At 45.2% G+C, this 21,978-nt stretch overlaps 3 protein-coding genes across 5 annotated transcripts in view; all 3 read left to right on the top strand.

Annotated features, from left to right (window-relative positions):
• LOC125740089 (polymeric immunoglobulin receptor-like) overlaps positions 1-228 on the top strand; it is a 179,026-nt gene extending 178,798 nt beyond the window's left edge. For all 3 annotated transcript variants that reach the window (XM_049010826.1, XM_049010830.1, XM_049010829.1), the window contains one exon: positions 91-228. In XM_049010826.1, the coding sequence (XP_048866783.1) occupies positions 91-104 (14 nt within the window). In that variant the 3' untranslated portion in view covers positions 105-228. The remainder of the gene's footprint in view (positions 1-90) is intronic.
• The window catches only part of LOC125740095 (polymeric immunoglobulin receptor-like), a 48,904-nt gene that overhangs the window by 14,734 nt on the left and 12,192 nt on the right, over positions 1-21,978 (top strand). The gene's annotated exons all lie outside the window — the stretch shown is intronic.
• On the top strand, positions 114-20,137 carry LOC125740096 (polymeric immunoglobulin receptor-like). Its single transcript, XM_049010844.1, has 10 exons — positions 114-232; positions 4,574-4,702; positions 13,365-13,685; positions 13,779-14,099; positions 15,089-15,113; positions 16,569-16,663; positions 18,751-18,797; positions 18,973-19,032; positions 19,302-19,390; positions 19,718-20,137. Exons 2-9 carry the CDS (start codon positions 4,657-4,659, stop codon positions 19,377-19,379), a joined length of 993 nt encoding a protein of 330 aa, XP_048866801.1. The 5' UTR covers positions 114-232; positions 4,574-4,656; the 3' UTR covers positions 19,380-19,390; positions 19,718-20,137.

Genomic DNA, 21,978 nt, shown 5'->3' with positions numbered 1-21,978 from the left:
TTTTAAGACAGATTAAGGTGAATTTAAGAGGTTTCCCAGATTAATCTAAGTCTGGTTCATTTCCTGTTTCTACTGTGGTGAAATTAACAGATCATACTCCCTGAAATGCTAAGGAGGGATCCTCTACTTGTAAGGAGCTTGGATGGCTGCTCTGGATGAGAGCTGTGAGGGACACGCAGATGCTCCAGTGATGGGGAGGGATCATCACCAGGGAGGATCATCTTACAGTGATGTGAGCTGTATTTACATGGCATGCAGCACTGTCACATTGCAGTGTGACAGTAAGAATCAGCCAGTGAGAAACAGACATTCATGGCTTTTGTGCATTTGAACTCTGATCAAGGTGCTATTTGTCTCACTTGTACGTCACTTTTGACAAAAGCATCTGCCAAACAACATAAATGTAAATGTGAGGCATTATACTGTTGGTCAGTGAAAAGTTACTTTTCATTCATATAAAACGCAAAAATATCATTAGCTGTCCTGCTTGATTTGTATAATATAAAATGTCTGCTATCACAATATACAGTATTCTGGGAGTATTTTCCAATCTCTGTATTTCCTTGTATGTACATACAGTATGTACCGGTGGGGGATTAGTGAATTCTAAGGGCTCTGACTTTAATTTTATGCTCTAATTACGCACTTCACTGCCCCCTGCTGGAGCGGCTTCACTGTTTCGCTGCCTCCCTGCTCTCCTCTGACTGTGGAATTAAATGCTGCCCTGTTACCATCATATCACATTGCAGGATAAAAGCTTTACTTTTAGGTTTACACAGAATGTTAGGCTTTTGTATTGATATATGGAACGATCCACTCACACAAGAATCAGAGCAGGACAAAATTGCTGTTGCTGAATTAACAGATACTTACGGTGCACGACATGGTCATGCACGACTTACTGTGAGAACGAAGTGAGTGGAAAAGAGAGGTCACATGACACTCATCGCTGACGGCTATCTAGCTCTGCTCTTCCACGCGTTCCTTCCCCCTTTTCCACCCTTTCCGTAGTGTCCTCAACACTTACTTGTTGGTAACATAACGCAAATTCTGCAGTTGATCCACTCGCTGAACGGTCAGAAAGAATCCGCCTGTGTACTGATCTGAGAACTGATGGGCACTTCACAGAGCTAGGTGATGTTAATAAGGGATTGCTCTCACTTGAGAACAAAATAGACAGAAGCCGACGCCACAACTAGATATTAGCTGAGGTCAAGCCTGGTCGTGAAGGGAGCTATACCAGGTAATATTTTTAACCAGGGCATTAGCACCCCACCACTGGCAGACGGTAGATTCCCACATGCCCCACCTGCCCCCCAAGGCCCTAATGTTGTAGGATGACTATTGTCAGTTAAGACTGAGGAGCAGCGCACTGGCCAATGTCTACGGCAAAGGTGCAGTTTTTGCTGGAAATTTGGGCTGACGAGTCAGATGCCAAACACAAACAATGAGAGGTATTTGGTAATATATGGGTCTATATTCTTATACGTGCAGCACGAGTAAATGAAAAGCAGTGTTGCATACTGGCTGCATTGTGAATCTATGAGAGGGCCGTATGTCATCGTGCCCAAAATATACTCCAAATAAGTCACAAAATAAGAACTCCCTTATATCTTCACCATGAAAAGTCACATGGTAATGATGAAATCCTGCATGGGCCCAAAACGTTAAGCTGTATGTGAGTGCAGACCAATGGGAGAATGAGGGAGGACAGTAAATCATCCTCAGGCACGGTGCAAGACTACTGGGCCAAGAGTCAATACACTCAGAGAGACACCTTCCTAATAGGCCTCTTATTTCCTATGGATCCAGAGATTAAAAGAACCTACTGCAGTGGTACTTAACAAACATAAAGGCTGAACCAAAGGCCTGAGGTCAGACCCTCTGTATGCAGCACACAGTGTTTCTGCAGCGTCTCACCCTCACATCCTGTATGACGACATTTCTGTTAAGCATTAGCAGCTTAATGCTGAAGTACAAGAGGAAGACAAGGAAGTTAAACTGTTCATTAAAAACACTGACTTACATACTTCGCTTGCATGTATTTTTAAAGTCTGTGAACTACTTTGTAAAGACGAACTATCATTTATTTTCCTTAGTCGTCGTGTTTCTCAAAGCTATAAGTTATACTTTATTTCTATTCTCAGCAACTTTGCCTCGACTTGTATCTCAGTAAAGACAAGGTAAGGTGTGAACTCAGAAGGATCAAAGTAAGGAAGGCGACGAGTCCAGATGGTATTAGCTCAGGAGTTCTGAAATCCTGTGCAGACCAATTGTGTGGGATAGTTGCGTATATATTCAACCTGAGCTTGAAGCTAGGGAAGGTACCACAGCTGTGGAAAACATCTTGTGTGATACCAGTACCTAAGACATCGCAGCCTAAAGACCTCAACAGCTACAGGCCGGTGGCGCTCACATCTCACCTGATGAAGACCCTGGAGCGGTTGGTCCTGGTCCACCTTCGACCCCTAGTGAGCCCTTCACTGGACCCACTTCAGTTTGCCTACCAGCCTGGCATTGGGGTAGATGATGCGATTATTCATCTCCTACACAGATCCCTCTCTCACCTGGAAAAGCCTGGGAGCATTGTGAGAATCATGTTTTTTGATTTCTCCAGTGCTTTCAACACCATCATACCCACAAGACTGAGGAACAAGTTACTGTACCCAGGAGTGGGCCCCCACCTCACCTCCTGGATTCTGGACTATCCAACGAATCGGCCACAATATGTGAAGATACAGGACTGTGTGTCTGACACAGTCGTGTGCAGTACAGGGGCCCCACAGGGAACAGTCCTGGCCCCATTTCTCTTCACTATATACACTGCGGACTTCTCACACAACTCGACCAACTGTTTTCTGCAAAAATTCTCTGATGACTCCGCAATTGTTGGCCTCATTGCTAATGAGGATGATAAGGAGTACAGAGAAATGACCCAAGACTTTGTGGAATGGTGCCAACTGAACAACCTCCATATCAATGCTGGAAAGACCAAAGAACTGGTAGTGGATTTTCGTAGGCACAAACGTCCTCCATCCACACCAATCAACATCCAGGGGATGGACATTCAGATTGTTGACTCCTACAAGTATCTGGGTGTTCATCTGAACAACAAACTGGACTGGACCCACAATACTAATGCTATTTACAGTAAAGGTCAGAGCAGATTGTATCTGCTACGCAGACTGAGGTCCTTTGGAGTGCAAGGGCCACTCCTGAAGACCTTTTATGATTCTGTGGTGGCGTCAGTCATCTTCTATGGTGTGGTCTGCTGGGGCAGCAGCATCTCTACTGGGGAGAGGAGAAAACTGAACAGGCTGATTAAAAAAGCCAGCTCTGTCTTGGGAGGTCCCCTTGACTCAGTGGAGGTGGTGAGCCACAGGAGAACGTTGGCTAAGCTACATTCCCTGTTGGAGGACATCTCCCACCCCTTACAGGACACACTTTCAGTACTGAGCAGCTCCATCAGCGACAGACTGGTGCATCAAAAGTGTGCGACAGAGTGATACCGCAGGTCTTTTCTTCCATCTGCCATCAGACTTCACAACAAACACTAAGGCACATACCATCTTGTATTGTATTGTATTGTATATATTGTATTGTATTTTATTTATATTTCTTATTTCTATTGTTTGATACTTGATTTTTTTTTTTTCCTCTTTCTGCATTCTGCTTATTTCTGCTGCACTGTCCACTTTGCTGCTGTAAAACGCAAATTTCCCACCCGTGGGACTAATAAAGACAATCTTATCTTATCTTATTCCACCTGCACTTGCATGCTCTCCTTTCGTCATGGGGTTTCTTCCAGGCATGGTGGTGCCTGCGGTTCACGAACGCTGTGGTCTCCCAACAGTTTGGTTCGTGACAAAAATTTAGTGAAAAAGTTCCCTTGATTCGCATACAAATTGGTTCACGACCACTTTCCTGGAACGGATTGTGTTCGTGAACCGCAGGTACCACTGAAGTCTGGTTTTCCCCCAAAGTCCAAAAATATGCTGAGGTGAATTGCAGTTACCATATTGCACGTAGGTGTGCATGTGTGTGTGAATGGTGTGTTTGCCATGCGAGGGGTAGGTGCCCCATCCTGGGTTATTCCCGCCTTACACCCATAACCTCCAGAATAGGCTCTGGACCCCCACGACCCTGCACAGGGCAAGCAGATATAGCAGATGGATGGATGAATGGATGGTAGGAAAATATAACAGATATTAACTGTAATTCATTAAGTCATCTTTACTTGTGCTAAATTTTTTATTTTAATGAGTCTGTGCTTTGATACTTTAATTAATGCTGTATATACGGATAAAAATGGAATGTCTTGTGGTTTTGTCACTTCCTGTTTATGGTGTGTGTCACCCTCCCCCCCGCTCTGGCTGCTGTGTCTTAGGATAGAAACGACATAGACTTGTGCAGGTACAGATATTGAAATCTTTATTTTATTAATGAAGGACACTATGCATCAGTAGTCTATGTTCCAGAGTAATAGAAATGCTATGACTTAAGTGCTTAACATTCAGCCTTGTGGTTTTGTCACTTCCTGTCCACTCCCCCTTTACTCTGTGTGTGACAATAGAAACGACAGAGACAGTGAAGGTACAGAGGATGAGGAAGTGAGTGTCAGTCTCCACAGATCTGGGCTCAGTGACACACACACGTATGGATCCTCTGATGCTCCTGTTTCTTCTCATTGCTGGGCTCACAGGTGAGTGTCACTCATTAGCATCGGAAATTACAAATACTATTTGGATTCTCACAGCTGCTAAAACTCGTGAAAACTGCTTAATATACATATTTTGCATTAGAGGTCCTTATTTGGGGAGGTACAGTGGTTAGCACTGCTATCTCACAACTCGGGGACCAGGGTTTGCCTCCATGTGTGTGGAGTTTGCATGTTCGCCCCGTGTCATCATGGGGTTTCATCTGGGTTCTCTAGGTTCCCTCTACAGTCCAGGAACATGCTAAGGCTGCCTAGAGTTACCACGAATTCCCCATAAGTGTGAATGGTGTGTGAATGTGCATTGCATTGGCACCACAGCCTGGGATGATCCCTGTCTTGCACCTATAGGCTCCAGATGTATTTATTAGTACTTCTAATATTTTTCCTGAATGTTAATATCGAAGACATGAACAATTACCAAGGAACAGGTTTTTGATAAGTATAAATTCCTGATATACGGCATGATACTGTAACGTCTCTCCTTTGGTGTCCAAGCAGTACAAAGACTGTCAGTGCAGATAAGCTGCCCCTGTCTCTTGTACCCTTTGCTTTTCTGTGAGGCTGATAATTTATCTTCCTGGGGTCGTTTCAGCAGCACAGTTGGTCCTTTTTCTAACTTTGCCCCGTGTTTCACTATGGGAGTCGCTTTGGGTGTGACCAGCTACGGAATGATTTCGCCAGTCAGAGGGGGGGCAACTGTGCTGGATGTCTAAATAAATCAGCTCCACACTTCTTCTTGAACTTGTAAGATCAATAGACTATTATAGCGTAACAAAGCCGAGTTGGTCTGCAGAGCAGCTGCCCGTCTCGGGATACATGTTAGCAGCCTTTATGTTAACAGGCAGCACCGTGTGGCTCCACACCACCTTTGTCCCCTGATATATAAGTGAATACAGTGACAAGAAAAAGTATGTGAACCTTTTGGAATTTCATAGTTTTCTGCATTAATTTGTCATAAAATTTGATCTGATCTTCATCTAAGTCAAAGATCTTTCATGTCTTCATTGAGAACAACCATAAAACACTCATAGTGTTGGTGGAAAAATTAAATGAACCCTTGGAATTAATAACTGCTTGACCCCCCCCCCCCCCCCCCCTTCCCCCGGCAGCAATAACCTCGACCAAGTGCTTCCTGTAGCTGTGAATCAGACCTGCATATTGTTCAGGAGGAATTTTAGCCCATTCTTCCTGACAAAACTGCTTTAGTTCTGTCATAGTCTTTGGACGTCTTCATGTGTATGACTCTCTTCAAGTCATTCCATACTGTAGCATCTCTGTTGGGTTGAGGTCTGGGCTCTGACTTGGTCACTCCAAAAGGCGCATTAAGTTTTCTGAAGCCATTCTGTTGTGGACTTGCTCCAGTGTTTTGGGTCATTATCCTCTTGCATCACCCAGCTCAGCTGATGTACACACATTCTCCTGAAGAATTTGTTCATGCACTTGGGAATTCATGTTCCCCTCAGTGACTGCAAGCTGGCCAGGTCCTGATGCAGCAAAGCAGGTCCAAATCATGGTGTTTCCTCCACCATACTTTACGGTTGGGATGATATGTTTTCATGATGATATGCAGTGCTCGTTTTACGCCAGATGTACTGCTGCGTGGTCTTTCCAAATAGTTCAATCTTAGTTTCATCAGTCCACAGAACATTTTGCCAATACCGCTGTGGAGTGTCAATGTGCCCTTTCGTAAACCTCAGGTGTGCAGCAATGTCCCTGACACATCACTTCCTTCGTGGTCTCCTGCCATAGACACCCTTGGTCAATGTTTTACGTACTGTAGACGCATGAACACAGATGTTAGCCAGTTCCAATGACGCCTTCAAATCTTTGGCTGTCACTCAGGGTTGTTTCTTTACCTTATTGATGAGTCTTTGTTGTGCTCTTGGGGTCATTCTGAATGGCCACCCACTTCTTGGTAGAGTAGCCACAGTCCCAAAGTCTTTGAAATCACTTTGTGATCCTTTCCAGCTTTATGGAAATCAACCAAGCTTGACTGTAGATCCCCTGAAAGCTCTTTTTGGTGAGGCATGGCTCATATAAGCATATTCTTCTTGTGTGGAGGAAACTCAAAAAGTCTGAGTGGTTTTCAACAGTTAATGTAGCTCTAGTCCTCACCTCCGAACTCATTTTCTGACCCCTGGCTTCAATTAGCTTTATTGAGGTCTGAAGGGTTACATTTCTAATAGCATTATGCATACAAATCATGAAAAATCAGAATTTTTGTGTTGTTATTATTATACCCACATTATACTTTTGACGTTTTATGACAAATTAATGCAGAAAACCATCAAATTCCAAAGGGTTCACATACTTTTTCTTGCCACTGTCCATCCGGTGATTTACTTGCATAACTTTAAATGGAAGATGTTAATATTCATACTGTAATATGCTAGAAGAAGGGTTCTCAAATTGTTTTATCAAAAATCTCCATCAGATTATTGTTCAAAGTCAGAGGTCTGGAACAATTTACAACATCAAAACAGCATTTCATCAACGTTAATGAATTAACAACAACCTTCGATACAGACACCAATATATAACAATAATGGGCACATAATGTAAAGACTGGATAACCAGGTATGAGCAATACTGCATTTTTTGCCTGCATTCAATATGCCAATATTTTCACACTCATTTCAGCCAATGCTGATGTACACACGTCTTTTTTATTACTTCAGTGAAGAGAAAAACACCAAGTCTGCCCTGTACTAGAAATAACTTGTAACTTGTTAGACAGAGACATCAAAGAAGACCGACAACATGTGATTCTACCTTAAATGTATAAACATTTGATCTACAGAAAATTAAATGTAAATATAACATCTCACCAATTTATAGTAAAAAGTGATACATCCATTAACCTCCTACTACGTTTGCTTTTAGGCATCTCTCAATCAGTGTATGAGTGTAGTATCAGCAAGATAGCTCCGCATACAGGAGCCCATTAACAGCACAGAGCATTCTGGGAGATATCTGTAAATAGCCCTTGTTTGTGTTATTGTAAATGCTTAAGTGCTCCAGATTGTCGTGGGTGCCCTTGCCTGTGTCATGTGTGAATCCTGCCTGATTCGAGTCTGTCGCTATTGTGTAACTACAGTACCCACCATGGGTGTCTTATGGTCCAGCGTCATACCTGCTGTGTTTCACTGTTTCTTGTGTCACGCTCCTCAGTGCTGCCCATGCTTAGTCCCTGTAAGACCTACAATTAAAGAGCGCTTCTCTTGTTGTTCCTGCTGTCGTTCCTGCTCTCACAGTGCCTGGGTCTGTCGGGTGTCACAGTACACGCGTGAAGTAAATCATTAGCTCTGTGCGCAAATTAACTTTTATGTAGGTAATAGTAAATGTTTTAGCTGGTTAAACCGGTATGCATTGAACTGATAAAGTATGACAGCATAGTAATTTATTATTCATTGTGATGTTTAACAATGCAAATGTGATTCAACTATGCAGTTAAAGATGTATGTTAATGTAACATTTTTTACTCATGTGGAATGCAAGGGAGAAATGCAAAGATCGATAAAACCTTTATAATGATCTCTCTCTCTCTCTCTCTCTCTCTCTCTTAATATTCTTTCTGGTTCAAAACATCTGTCTCGACATCCATGAACTTGCTACTACATTTTACTCCCAGTGACCATGTAAAATAAATTGCAGAGTCAGCACAATCTCCATGACGAGATGTTCTTTAATCCAGAGCTGAAATGAGATACGCAACTTTAGTTAGTTATAGCTGGTTATGTAGTATATAAAAATTTATTACAATTTACAACATAGATTTTCCCAATGCCATAAACCTATGCCATAGGTGTATAAGAAATGGGTGCTTTTAATTGGCCAAACAATCATTAATCAGCAACAAGCTGATTGGTTTTTCATGTCTTGAATTGCCCCCAATCAAGCACAAGCCCTATAAGATCAGTGTTGGCTACCTAAAATAGATGGAATCATGGATTCAAAAAAGCTTAATTTCACAGTGGCAGAAAACTAGGCACTGTTGGAGGGTGTTTGGTACCATTATTCCACCTTAGTAGGATGTTTCAGTTCGTTAAATGGTAGAGAAATTACCAAAAAATGTAAAAATTACATTCAAGAGGACCTCACCAAGACTGTGAATGCTATGGGGTCTGGTCAGAAAGGGACCACAAAACAAGTTCTATTAAGATGGAAGAGCGTTAAAGCCAAGGCAACAAAAGACCTTGCTGAGCCCAAACCCCCAAAAACGGGTAACAAGTGTTTTAGGGGGGTCAGTATACTGACATAGTCCTTGACAGTATTGATGGTGAGAAATCAGAAGTTCTGCTTGGAATCAATGGTGCTGAAGCCGAAAGTGAGCCCACACTTACAGAGGAGGGTGAGCCAGATCCTCCTAATGCAAAGGGAATATTTGTCCTCAATCTCAGTCAAGTAGTTGAGGAAGAAGTTGGATCCTCATTGGTAGAGCCAGCTGTTGTCACAGAAGCTCCGAAAAGAAAGCATTCTTCACCAAACCTGGATGGTGGTGTCTATGAGTCCTTCTTAAACGAGACACTGAAAGAACAGAAATACAGATTTATCTGGCAAAGGAACAAACCTTGCTTATCAAACTATAACAAACTAAAGTCAGAATGGAAATCCAACTCCTAAAAGCAGAGTTTGAAGGAGCTTGTCTCTGAACCAATGAAGAACTCTAAATGTTCCTTATTTTGTTAACTGTTGGACATTGTGGTGTTGATGTTACTTCAAATTATGTAAAATAACCACAGTGCATATCTGGGGAAAGGATTTTTTGTTTCATTCATTCATTTTTTATTCTTGTGAGACTGAAATGGAATCTGACTGTTTAAAATTGAAATGGAAAATGTTTGTTTATTGTTATGATTTCTTTTTGTTCAAATTAACAGATAATGGCTACTTGTGGGGGCGGCTTGGTGGTGCAGTAGTTAGCACTGGTGCCTGGGACCCGGGTTCGAGTTTCGCCTGGGTTACATGTGTGTGGAGTTTGCATGTTCTCCTCATAGGTTTCCTCCAGGCAGTCCGGTTTCACCCCACAAACATGCTGAGAAACATTGCCCGTAGGTGTGTGTCATGCCCGGCTTGTACGATCCTCATGTGTGCCATGCCCCCTGATTATCCACGTGTGCTTCACCGATCTTGCCCAGCTGTGTCCTATTATTTTCTCCCAGTCTTGTCTATTTGAGTCCACGTCTTGCCCTGCCTGTGGTCCGTCAATAATGTTGGTCGATGTCAGTGCTAGTCTGTCCTGTCCTGTCCTGTCCTGTCCTGTCCTGCCCCGCCCCGCCCCGCAATAAATCCCCGTATTCACCCGACTTTCGCTTGCCTGCCTGATCCTTCCGTGCCTCCTACCTGTCTATCTGCCCGTCACTAAACCGCGACTCTGACAGAATGACGGACCATGCGAAGAGAGCATCTTCCGTGATCAAGGAGGATTACCTCGGTCTCGTCAACCAGGTGCTATTTTGGATAGCCCTGCCCGGCACCCGGGAAGATCCCCCGGTATGGGATCTCGTAAACCGGAGCTGGGATATCTTGGCCTGGCTGTCCCTCGAGGAGGACGCGCACAGAACCTCCGGCAGCCGGACTGTCCTCCCGCTCTCCACCCTGTCGGACTTGGCGCAGCCTCCCACGACCACTGTGACCTGAAGGAGGAGAAAGCCGGCGGTCGTTCTGACAATTGTCCTGGGTGCATGTGTGCTCGTCCCCTCTTCCCTCCCAGCCGGTGAGCAGGATGACTCCCCGGTCGAGCCTGACGTCACCACTGCCACTAAGCTGCCTTCACGGGCAGCTTCCCCCGCCCTGGGAACTGGCCTGGCCACCACAGAGCTACTGCCGCCCCTCGAGCGGTATTTCTACTGGCCAGCGCGGCTGGCTTACAAGAGGGCCAGCGCGGTTAGAGACTCTATCCCGCATATTCCCCGGACTCTTAAAGGGGCTACGCCCATCTCGCCTGCTGCAGCCGCTACACCCGAGGCCCCTCTGCCTCGCCTGCTGCAGTCCCTGCAGCCACTACGCCCGAAGCCCCTCTGCCTCCACCCGAAGGCCCCTCTGTCTGTCCTGCCGCCTGCTGCAGCTACGCCCGAGGCCCCTCAGCCTCCACCGCCTGCAGCTGCTATGCCCGAGGCTCCTCTGCCTTCGCCCACGCCTCTGTCCGCACCTGTGACCATAACGCTCTCTGATTATCCACGTGTGCTTCCCCGATCTTGCCCAGCTGTGTCCTATTATTTTTGCCCAGTCCTGTCTATTTCAGTCCACGTCTTGCCCTGCCTGTGGTCCGTCAATAATGTTGGTCGATGTCAGTGCTAGTGTGCTCTTCTGTTCTGTCCTGTCCCGCAATAAATCCCGTCTTCCCCCGACTTTCGCTTGCCTGCCTGATCCTTCCCTGCCTCCTACCCGCCTACCTGCTCTGGACCCCCCACGACCCAGTAGGATAAGCGGTTTGGAAAATGGATGGATGAAACTGACATGCCATACCATTAAAATCTGGAAGACACTGCAATTCGCGTTTTGAGTTCACCAGTGTGTCCACCAACAGGACTCTAATGAAACTCCTGAAATAGCCCCATGGCATCTTCTGATCACTTTCCTGCTTCCAAACAAAAGTTCTCTATCTACATTTCAGAAATAATTCAAATTATAACATTTATTTAATCAATAAGCACATATAGTTAGTATTTACAATAATCTACTGACCCTTCAGCTTGAATTTTGAGGCATATCTCCTAAGGTTTTGCCTCTTTGACTTGTAGGACCCATCAGAAAGAAACGCGAGCAGTTCCTCGTATTTGTTATCCATAACTAAGGAGAAAATCTGACGTTTTTAGCTTCAGGATCCGTTATGTAAGAAGCAATGCACATACTGCAAGTAAAAATACCAATGTTAAGGTTCTTAGAAATTAAACAATGTTATCACTCAACTAGCAACTATGCAGTGCAATATTACTTTGTGCGAGAACAAATGAGCGTGGTGTCCAGTAACTGCAGGAGGACTAAATTTAATTGACAAGGTTTACACATGTATGCCAGTTTACAGGAGTTTAGAAGTAGTAAATCAAGACTTGAAACATAATTTCAACTGAGACTCCAAACTGGATTACTTTTACACAAAAAACAAAGCGTATGTTCGCTTGAAAAGTTAACAAATGGACAACGGCTTAAGAAAAATAAGTATGAACTTTAACAAAGAAGTACAACATACAATGCTAACTTTTTTCCGCACACTCGAGATCAGGGTAGGATAAAATAGGCGTGTACTCTTAGCAATAAAACATGGCCGTTTTGAGTTGCATGTGCAGTAACAACAGTAGGACAGCTTGATAGGTAGGATATTTTGCCAGAACCTGTGTTTATAAATACCTCAATCTGCTTAATCTCCACTAAAGTTCTAATGCGCAAATCCTGTCCTCCAGCTCTACAATAACTAAACACTTCTGGCACACTATACTATTGGGAGTGTCGGAAGGATAGTTACCCTGTACATACCACAGGAGCTGCAGAACACAGGCGTAGAAGACATGGCCCTAACCTTTTTGATTTAAACGGAGATCGTCGGTGCTAACGAAGGTGATTAATCCGTTTGGAAAAAAGTTTGGAGGTTATCGGAAGATTATTTAACTTGAGGAGATCTTTTTTCCGATTACTTAATTCTAGTTATTATTTAGGTGATATCTGTCACGCCCAGCTCGTACGATACTCGTATGTGCCACGCCCCCCCTGATTATCCACGTGTGCTTCCCTGATCGTACCCAGCTGTGTCTAGTTACTTTGATCTGTCCTGTCTATTTGAGTCCAAGTCTTGCCAGTGTCCCTGGTCTGTCATTGATGTTGGTCGATGTCTGATGTCTCCTAGTCCTGTACCCGAAATAAATCCCAGTATTTCCCCGCATTTCACCCGTCTGCCTGCTCCTTGCCCGCCTGCCCGAGCGATTACCCACTCTCGCATCCAGCGATCGTGACAATATCATTTAAAGTTTGCACTCTAGCAACCAGTTTGCCTCTTGCAGGAAATAGCGGTTTTATACCAAAATGACAGTATGTGTCTTATATCCATCCCCACTGTTCTGTTAAATAGTAATTAGAGTGATAGTTCTCCAGATTCTGTTGGGGATTTTTGGCCCCATAGGATAACCTGAGATTTTAGAATCATTGTCCTGTCATTCAGTCACTGTGCGGCCCTTTGCCACCAAACTCCACAGGCTGCCTCAGAACAGGTACAAAGAAATGGACCCACACTCGTCTATTCCCCCCTTTCCCTCATCCCTCCATCCTTGGCCATGGCTCCAAGCATGCATAGTAAACCACTCATCATTTTGTCATTTTTTATCCCTCCATCCTCCCATTGCCTCCCATTACTTTTTCAGAGGCTCTTACCACTCAGACACTGAACATGCCACAGCCACCAAACTGCATCTGCAGCCTCAGGCCAAGTCAGTGACTCCTCACTGCAGAGCAAATGGTCCACGCACTCGTCTTTTTGTCATTCCTTTAGTTTTTGCTGCAGGGCAAACACACTCACATCATCAGGAAATACACTGTTCTAGTTCTTTCAGAGATGCCTGATTAAAGTATTGCACAAACTGAATGCATGGTTTATTAAAGATCAGAGATACTGTGATGCTGAAAATGTGAATTTGGTTGATTATTTCCCCTGTAGGTGCTGACAGTGTGTACACGCTGACAAAAGTGTCTGTACAGATTGGAGAATCTGTCACCATTCCGTGCTTCTATGGAGACGGATACAAAACACATCTGAAATCCTGGTGCAGAGGGATAGCATGGAGTGCATGTACTCCTATAGTATACACTGACTCTCCACAGGAGGCTAAAGTGTCAGTCAGAGATGATCCTGACCAGCAAGTCTTCACTGTGACCTTCAACAATCTGACAGCTGGGGACTCTGATTGGTACTGGTGTAAAGCAGAGATCAGTGAAGGTTCAGTTGCTGGAATTCAGGCTTACCTGTCAGTCACTGATGGTAAGATGTTTGTACTGTAGACTGTAGCCAGTGAGATAAATATTTTATGACTGTCTAAATATCACAGTGTTTGTTCCTAATCTGTGTGTTCAGGCTCCCCAGAGCTGTCAGTGGACAAACAGGAGGTGAAGGTTGTGGAAGGAGACAATGTCAGTGTTCAGTGTCGCTATACAAAGAGGTACAGTAAGCTGAAGTGGTGTAAGGGTGGAGGCTCCTGTGTAGCAGTGACTTCTCGGAGTTTGGATGGGAGGCCTGTCCTGATCAGGCATGACAGAGTAAATAAAGTCTTCAATGTGACAATGAAGGGACTGGAGAGGAAGGACGCAGGCTGGTACTGGTGTACTCCTGGAATCTGGCAGATCCCAGTTCATATTACTGTCAGTCAGACAGCTACAACCACAACCATCACTGATCGTAAGTAACTAAAATCTGGCTGCAAATCCTTTTTGCTTCAGTCCAAAACATCAAATACCAAATGATCCAGTTTCATCCATGAAGGGACTCTGTGTTTATTTGTGGGATAATCTGTGCGTGTGTGTCTGTGTGTGGGGGGGGGGGGGAGAGGGTCTATCTGTCTTAAAACTCTCCTGAATTGGGTTATTAAGCTTTATATTCCAGTTTCATGCATTGGTTAGCACTGTTGCCTCACACCTCTGGGACCCGGGTTCGAGTGTCTGCCTGGGTCACATGTGTGCGGAATTTGCATGTTCTCCCCATGTCGTTGTGGGGTTTCCTCCGGGTACTCCGGTTTCCCCCCACAGTCCAAAAACATGCTGAGGCTAATTGGAGTTACTAAATTGCCCATAGGTGTGCATGTGTGAGTGAATGGTGTGTGAGTGTGCCCTGTGATGGGCTGGCCCCCCATCCTGGGTTGTTCCCAGCCTCGTGCCCATTGCTTCTGGGATAGGCTCCGGACCCCCTGCGACCCAGTAGGATAAGCGGTTTGGAAAATGGATGGATGGATTCCAGTGGCACGTGGTCCAGTAGATAGCACTGTTGCTTCACACCTCTATGTTTAGGGGTTTGCATCTTGCTTCTGCTGTGAGTGTGTGGAGTTTCCATGTTCCCCATGGGTGGATATCTGTAATTCTACGTGTTTGTATGAATGGACCGAAACATCTTTATGACTAACAGAACGTGTGTGGGATATGTTGCGTAGCCTGACGGCGGGATGTAAACATGAGCACGGGATGCTGGGAAAGTGAAAAATAGAAGCGGGATAGTGGCTGATATGTGCTTGATGTGAAAGGTGTTGCTTTAAATAAAGTTCCCCGAACGCTACTACAGTGTTGCTCTCACGCTTATTAGAATAGCTAACACAACAACGTGGTTTCTACATTTTGTTTAATCAACAATATTTTCTCCTGTTTCCACCACTATACTTATTTTGGCCCATGATGAAGAAGGAGAGAGTAATGATAAACTGAGGTAAGCATCCAACAGCCTTAGCAGTGTGGTGTCCAGCTAGCAGCATTAACAGCAGTGTGGGGGTTCAGCTAACAGCATTAACAGCAGTGTGATGTCCAGCTAACATTATTAACAGCAGTGTGATGTCCAGCTAACAGCATTAACAGCAGTGTGGTGTCCAGCTAGCAGCATTAACAGCAGTATGGGGGTCCAGCTAGCAGCATTTACAGCAGTGTGGGGGTCCAGCTAGCAGCATTAACAGCAGTGTGGAGGTCCAGCTAGTAGCATTTACAGCAGTGTGGGGGTCCAGCTAGCAGCATTACAGCAGTGTGGAGGTCCAGCTAGTAGCATTTACAGCAGTGTGGGGGTCCAGCTAGCAGCATTACAGCAGTGTGGGGGTCCAGGTAGCAGCATTAACAGCAGTGTGGGGGTCCAGCTAGCAGCATTAACAGCAGTGTGGGGGTTCAGCTAACAGCATTAACAGCAGTGTGATGTCCAGCTAACATTATTAACAGCAGTGTGATGTCCAGCTAACAGCATTAACAGCAGTGTGGTGTCCAGCTAGCAGCATTTACAGTAGTGTGGTGTCCAGCTAGCAGCATTTACAGTAGTGTGGGGGTCCAGCTAGCAACATTAACAGCAGTGTGGGGGTCCAGCTAGCAGCATTTACAGCAGTGTGGGGGTCCAGCTAGCAGCATTAACAGCAGTGTGGAGGTCCAGCTAGTAGCATTTACAGCAGTGTGGGGGTCCAGCTAGCAGCATTACAGCAGTGTGGGGGTCCAGCTAGCAGCATTTACTTGGTCACACAGTCATGGAAAACTTCCCTTTTTCTTTATCAAAATAAAGATTGTGTCATGCCCGGCTCGTCCGATCCTCGTGTGTGCCACGCCCCCCTGATTATCCACGTGTGCTTCCCTGATCGTACCCAGCTGTGTCTTATTATGTTTGCCCAGTCTTGTGTATTTCAGTCCGTGTCTTGCGCTAGTTCCTTGTCCGTCAGTGATGTTCGTCGATGTGTGATGTCTCCAAGCCCCGTATCACTATTAAATCCCTGGTTTCCCCAATTCCCTTGCTTGCTTCCTGCCTGTTGCCTGCCGTGCGATCACCCGTTCACCGGCACCGATCGTGACTGATTGGATTTTTGATTTTAATTTATTCATGAATTTTTAATATTTTATTTTACTTGTAAAATACATGAGGCGGCATCCCATCCAGGGTGAGCCCCTGCCTTGTGGCCTGTGCTGCTGGGGACAGACTGCAGGCCTGTTTGGATTTTACAGAACAGTGTAGCATATTATGTAATAATCATAGTAAAGCTGGCAATTAAAATTCTCCAGCTATTCTCATGCTCTTTGTTACTGTCTGCTGTTCCTCACATGTAGCCTGTGTAATAGTACGGATGTGGCTGAGCCATGTAACTATAAATCATGTAAGACTTACTTACATGATACTGTTCAAATCCACCCTCTTATTCAGCTCTTTGGTCCAGCTGGCTCTGTATGTAGGACTGGGCTCATTGGTGCTGCTGTTGATTATCATCATCATCACATGGAAAGTGTGGGACAAACACAGTGAGTATCTGCTGATGCAGACGGTGTATAAGTGACCTGAGTGTCTGAGCAGTGATGCATGTCCCTCTGCACTCCTGTAAGCAGCAGATACGACTTCATGCTTTTATCCTTTTCCAAAGACGGCTGGACAGAGACACAGACAGCAGCATTCAGACACACAGATTATACAGTAACATTAAACCACAAAACATGGTCACAGCCCCTCTGAGAGCACAGACTAAAAACAGAACTAAAAACTGCAATGGAGCAAACAGGAAATCCAGGCATGAACGCAATACTGATTTTGGAAGGAACTACGTTACGTAAGGGGGGGGGGGGGGGGGACAGTGCTGTGGAGACCGGGCGTTATAAACCAGAGGATGGAGACACTGTGATATGGTTCAGACAGCGTTTGCTCATTATTTCACTTTGATAAAGGCAAACAGCGTCACGCACAGGCAGATTCGAACTATTTTATTGCATCGGGAGAGAATGGAAAGGTTATCGATTTAGTCCACATCCTCAATTAGGGTAAGTACTTATCTCGACATGTAAACATCACTCGATAGATATTGCAGATTGGTAGGGGGGACAAACAGTATCACGTTGTCACAATAATTTAAAAATAGGCATATTAAGAAATAATATTAAATACTAACATGAACCGGGGGCAGCATGGTGGTGCAGTGGTTAGCACTGTTGCCTCACACCTCTGGGACCCGGGTTCAAGTCTCCGCCTGTGTACACTGCACCACCTGTGTACACAAAGCTGTTCCCCCTGTAATGCACTGCGGTGCCGGGCGATGCCCACGCGTCACCACAAGGGCTTATGGACGTCGGGTCTTAGGAGCAACCTGATGTGGGGGACCCTCCCCCCACTGAGTCTGTGTTCTGATCTTCATACATGATCACTGCTCGTCTTTATTACTGTGCAAATAAGCATGTCCACCCGCTACTACATGGATGCGAATCAGAAGTACAGTATTTCCAACAAAGAGTGTAGTGTTGTAGTATCTAAACTGGAATGCAGAGATGAGGGAGCAGAGTGTTACACCTTGGCACTGGGCCTGAGGACGTCAGAGTACATCAGCCCTGAAGGAGTCTTTCCTCCATGATCCTGCCGGCTTTCCTCTGACCCCCTGAGTCTGTGTCCAGCCAACTGAGCTTATAAAACCATAAATGAGTTAGTTACTCGAACCAGGGCCGGCTGGGATTCATTAACTGGGTTACCTGCCTGTGCAGACTGGTAATCGGTTTGCATGGAACTGTAACATTTCACCTGAGATGCCAGTTACTCACATCGATTTGTGTAGATAGTTTTACGATAATTAGACTGGATGATATTTTCAGATGCTAATAGAGAGGGAATGACCCTGTGTTTGTTACACAGCAACAGTATCAGTTGACACTATCACAGAGACACTGGTGTGAGCAGAGACACTGGTGTGAGCAGAGACACTGGTGTTAGCAGAGACACTGATGTGAGCAGAGACACTGGTGAGAGCAGAGACACTGGGGTGAGCAGAGACACTGGTGTGAGCAGAGACACTGGTGAGAGCAGAGACACTGGTGTGAGCAGAGACACTGGTGTGAGCAGAGACACTGGTGTTAGCAGAGACACTGATGTGAGCAGAGACACTGGTGAGAGCAGAGACACTGGGGTGAGCAGAGACACTGGTGTGAGCAGAGACACTGGTGAGAGCAGAGACACTGGTGTGAGCAGAGACACTGGTATGAGCAGAGACACTGGTGTGAGCAGAGACACTGGTGTGAGCAGAGACACTGGTGAGAGCAGAGACACTGGTGTTAGCAGAGACACTGGTGTGAGCAGAGACACTGGTGTGAGCAGAGACACTGGTGTTAGCAGAGACACTGGTGAGAGCAGAGACACTGGTGTGAGCAGAGACACTGGTGTGAGCAGAGACACTGGTGAGAGCAGAGACACTGGTGTTAGCAGAGACACTGGTGTGAGCAGAGACACTGGTGAGAGCAGAGACACTGGTGTGAGCAGAGACACTGGTGAGAGCAGAGACACTGGTGAGAGCAGAGACACTGGTGTGAGCAGAATCATTTTCTGTTTCTTTGTTTCCTGATTTGTTTCCTTGTAGAGAAGAAAATTGCCAGGAACCAACATCCAGGAAGCAGAGAATTAAGAGTGAGTTTATATTTCTAAAGGGAAGAAACTCTAGAAGATTCTGTAGTGTTTCTACTCTTTTATGAAGAGAAAAGCAGAATCCAGACCCTGTTAACAGCCAGTTTGGCATTAAGCGTATTTAAAGAATGGACAGGTGGTTCTGTAGAGATACATGGACATAATGTTCTTCTCTCAGGCCTCTGAAGAGCCTGGTGCTGATGTCTCCAACAGCTCCATTGTCCTGCGAGACCCAGAGGTAAGATGGTTTCATGTAAATCAGGGTTTGGTTCAGGCATAGGACCAGTATCACACTGAGAGTGACACATATATAAATAATGTACTGACTGGGCAGGTACATCTACACCTCAGCTGATCTATGTGTATCAGAATTAGCTGTAATGTACCAAGAAGTACCACGATACCCCTGATATTTCACAGTGATTCACATGGGAGGTTTGGGAGTTTATGGATTTCTGGTTTCTGTACAAAGTTTGGCCTCCACTGCAAACAGCTAAATACTCTCAGCAGGTGTCCTCTAGATGTTCTTCACACCGTCCTGCTGTAACCCCAGCCAGTGATGTGGTCACAGCTCAGTCTCCCTGAAGCACAGAGAGGTGAGTTTGGAGAATCTGCTCTAACATGAGCTGTAATACATTTAGTCTGTGATGCTTCATGTGTGTCGTATGTTTCCTTTGACACTGCATAGAGCCACAATTGCAGCATCATACATGTGGTTTATTTGGCTTCAAATTTTAAGCCAGATTAAGGTGAATTTAAGAGGTTTCCCAGATTAATCTAAGTCTAGGTCATTTCCTGTTTCTACTGTGGTGAAATTAACAGATCATACTCCCTGAAATGCTAAGGAAGGTTTCATGCGTCAGAAGCCAAACTGAACTGATGAATCATGTAGCCGATGTTAATGCTTATCTGTCATTTTCCAGTAGGGGGCAGCGACACAGAGAGGCTCCTCTACATGTGGGGAGCTGCTGCTCAGGATGAGAGCTGTGAGGGACACACAGATACTCCAGTGATGGGGAGGGATCATCACCAGGGAGGAGCATCTTACAGTGATGTGAGCTGTATTTACATGGCATGCAGCACTGTCACATTACAGTGTGACAGTAAGAATCAGCCAGTGAGAAACAGACATTCATGGCTGTTGTGCATTTTACTATGATCAAGGTGCTATTTGTCTCACTTGTAAGTCACTTTGGACAAAAGCATCTGCTAAATAACATAAATGTAAATGTGAGGCATTATACTGGTGGTCAGTGAAATGTTACTTTTCATTCATATAAAAGGCAAAAATATCATTAGCTGTCCTGTTTGATTTGTATAATATAAAATGTCTGCTATCACAATATACAGTATTCTGGGAGTATTTTCCAATCTCTGTATTTCCTTGTATGTACATACAGTATGTACCGGTGGGGGATTAGTGTGCTCTAAGGGCTCTGACTTTAATTTTATGCTCTAATTACGCACTTCACTGCCCCCTGCTGGAGCGGCTTCACTGTTTCGCTGCCTCCCTGCTCTCCTCTGACTGTGCAATTAAATGCTGCCCTGTTACCATCATATCACATTGCAGGATAAATGTTTACTTTTATGTTTACGCAGAATGTTAGGCTTTTGTATTGATATATGGAACGATCCACTTTCTGCTACGTGCTGCATATGCTAACTTAACATTTTGATTAAACACTTTAAATGCTTTAGATAACCTTGCTATAAGAAAAACACCAGAAAAGCATTCAAATCACCAAACAAACTGAGGCAATTTATGATCAGGAAAGAATCAGAGCAGGACAAAATTGCTGTTGCCAAATTAACAGCTACTTACGGTGCACGACATGGTCACAGCTACCTGTCCACTGACTGTGAGAACGAAGTGAGTGGAAAAGAGAGGTCACATGACACTCATCGCTGACGGCTATCTAGCTCTGCTCTTCCACGTGTTCCTTCCCCCTTTTCCACCCTCTCCGTAGTGTCCTCAACACTTACTTCTTGGTAACATAACGCAAATTCAGCAGTTGATCCACTCGCTGAACAGTCAGAAAGAATCCGCCTGTGTACTGATCTGAGACCTGATGGGCACTTCACAGAGCTAGGTGATGTTAATAAGGGATTGCTCTCGCTTGAGAACAAAATAGACAGAAGCCGACGCCACAACTAGATATTAGCTGGGGTCAAGCCTGGTCGTGAAGGGAGCTATACGAGGTAATTTTTTTAACCAACATGGAGCATCCCAGAGCACCCAGAACACCCGCCGAGACCCCAACTCACAGCAGCACGGCCAGGACCCCCACCCAGCCCACCACTGTCGGAGGGGGCCACGCCCCCCCCCCCCGCCGGGACCCCAACCCACAGCAAGTGTGTACATGTGGGTGTGTGTGAATGAGTGTGAGAACTGAAGTGCGTGCAAACTAAAAACTGTGGTGCATTAAAAGTGGGGGAGTGGTCAGGGCACAGGCTCTCCACCGCTGGCAGATGGCCGTGTCCTGCGCACCCCACCCTATTCCCAAAGAAAATAAATAAATAAATGATATATGTATTTATATAATATATATGGTGTATCAGGACTAGATGGACTGTAAGGATAACTGAGGTGCATTAAAATTGGGTGAGCAGACAGGGCATGAGCGGCCCACCACTGCCCCACCTGCCCCCCAAGGCCCTAATGTTGTAGGATAACTATGGTCAGTTAAGACTGAGGAGCAGCGCACTGGCCAATGTCTATGACAAAGCTGCAGTTTTTGCTGGAAATTTGGGCTGACAAGCCAGATGCCAAACACAAAAAATGAGAGGTATTTGATAATATATGGGTCTATATTCTTATACGCGCAGCTCGAGTAAATGAGAAGCAGTGTTGCATACTGGCTGCATTGTGAATCTATGAGAGGGCTGTATGTCATCGTGCCCAAAATGACTCCAAATAAGTCGCAAAATAAGAACTCCCTTGTGCAATATCTTCACCACAAAAAGTCACATGGTAATGATGAAATCCTGCATGGGCCCAAAACGTTAAGCTGTATGTGAGTGCAGACCAATGGGAGAATGAGGGAGGACAGTAATCGTCCTCAGGCACGGTGCAAGACTACTGGGCCAAGAGTCAGTACACTCAGAGAGACACCTTCCTAATAGGCCTCTTATTTCCTATGGATCCAGAGATTAAAAGAACCTACTGCAGTGGTACTTAACAAAC

This window comes from Brienomyrus brachyistius, chromosome 4 (genome assembly GCF_023856365.1).
Source record: "Brienomyrus brachyistius isolate T26 chromosome 4, BBRACH_0.4, whole genome shotgun sequence".
NCBI classification, from domain to species: domain Eukaryota; kingdom Metazoa; phylum Chordata; class Actinopteri; order Osteoglossiformes; family Mormyridae; genus Brienomyrus; species Brienomyrus brachyistius.
The sequence above is the reverse complement of the archived record's forward strand: the minus strand, read 5'-3'. Positions and strand labels throughout refer to the sequence as shown.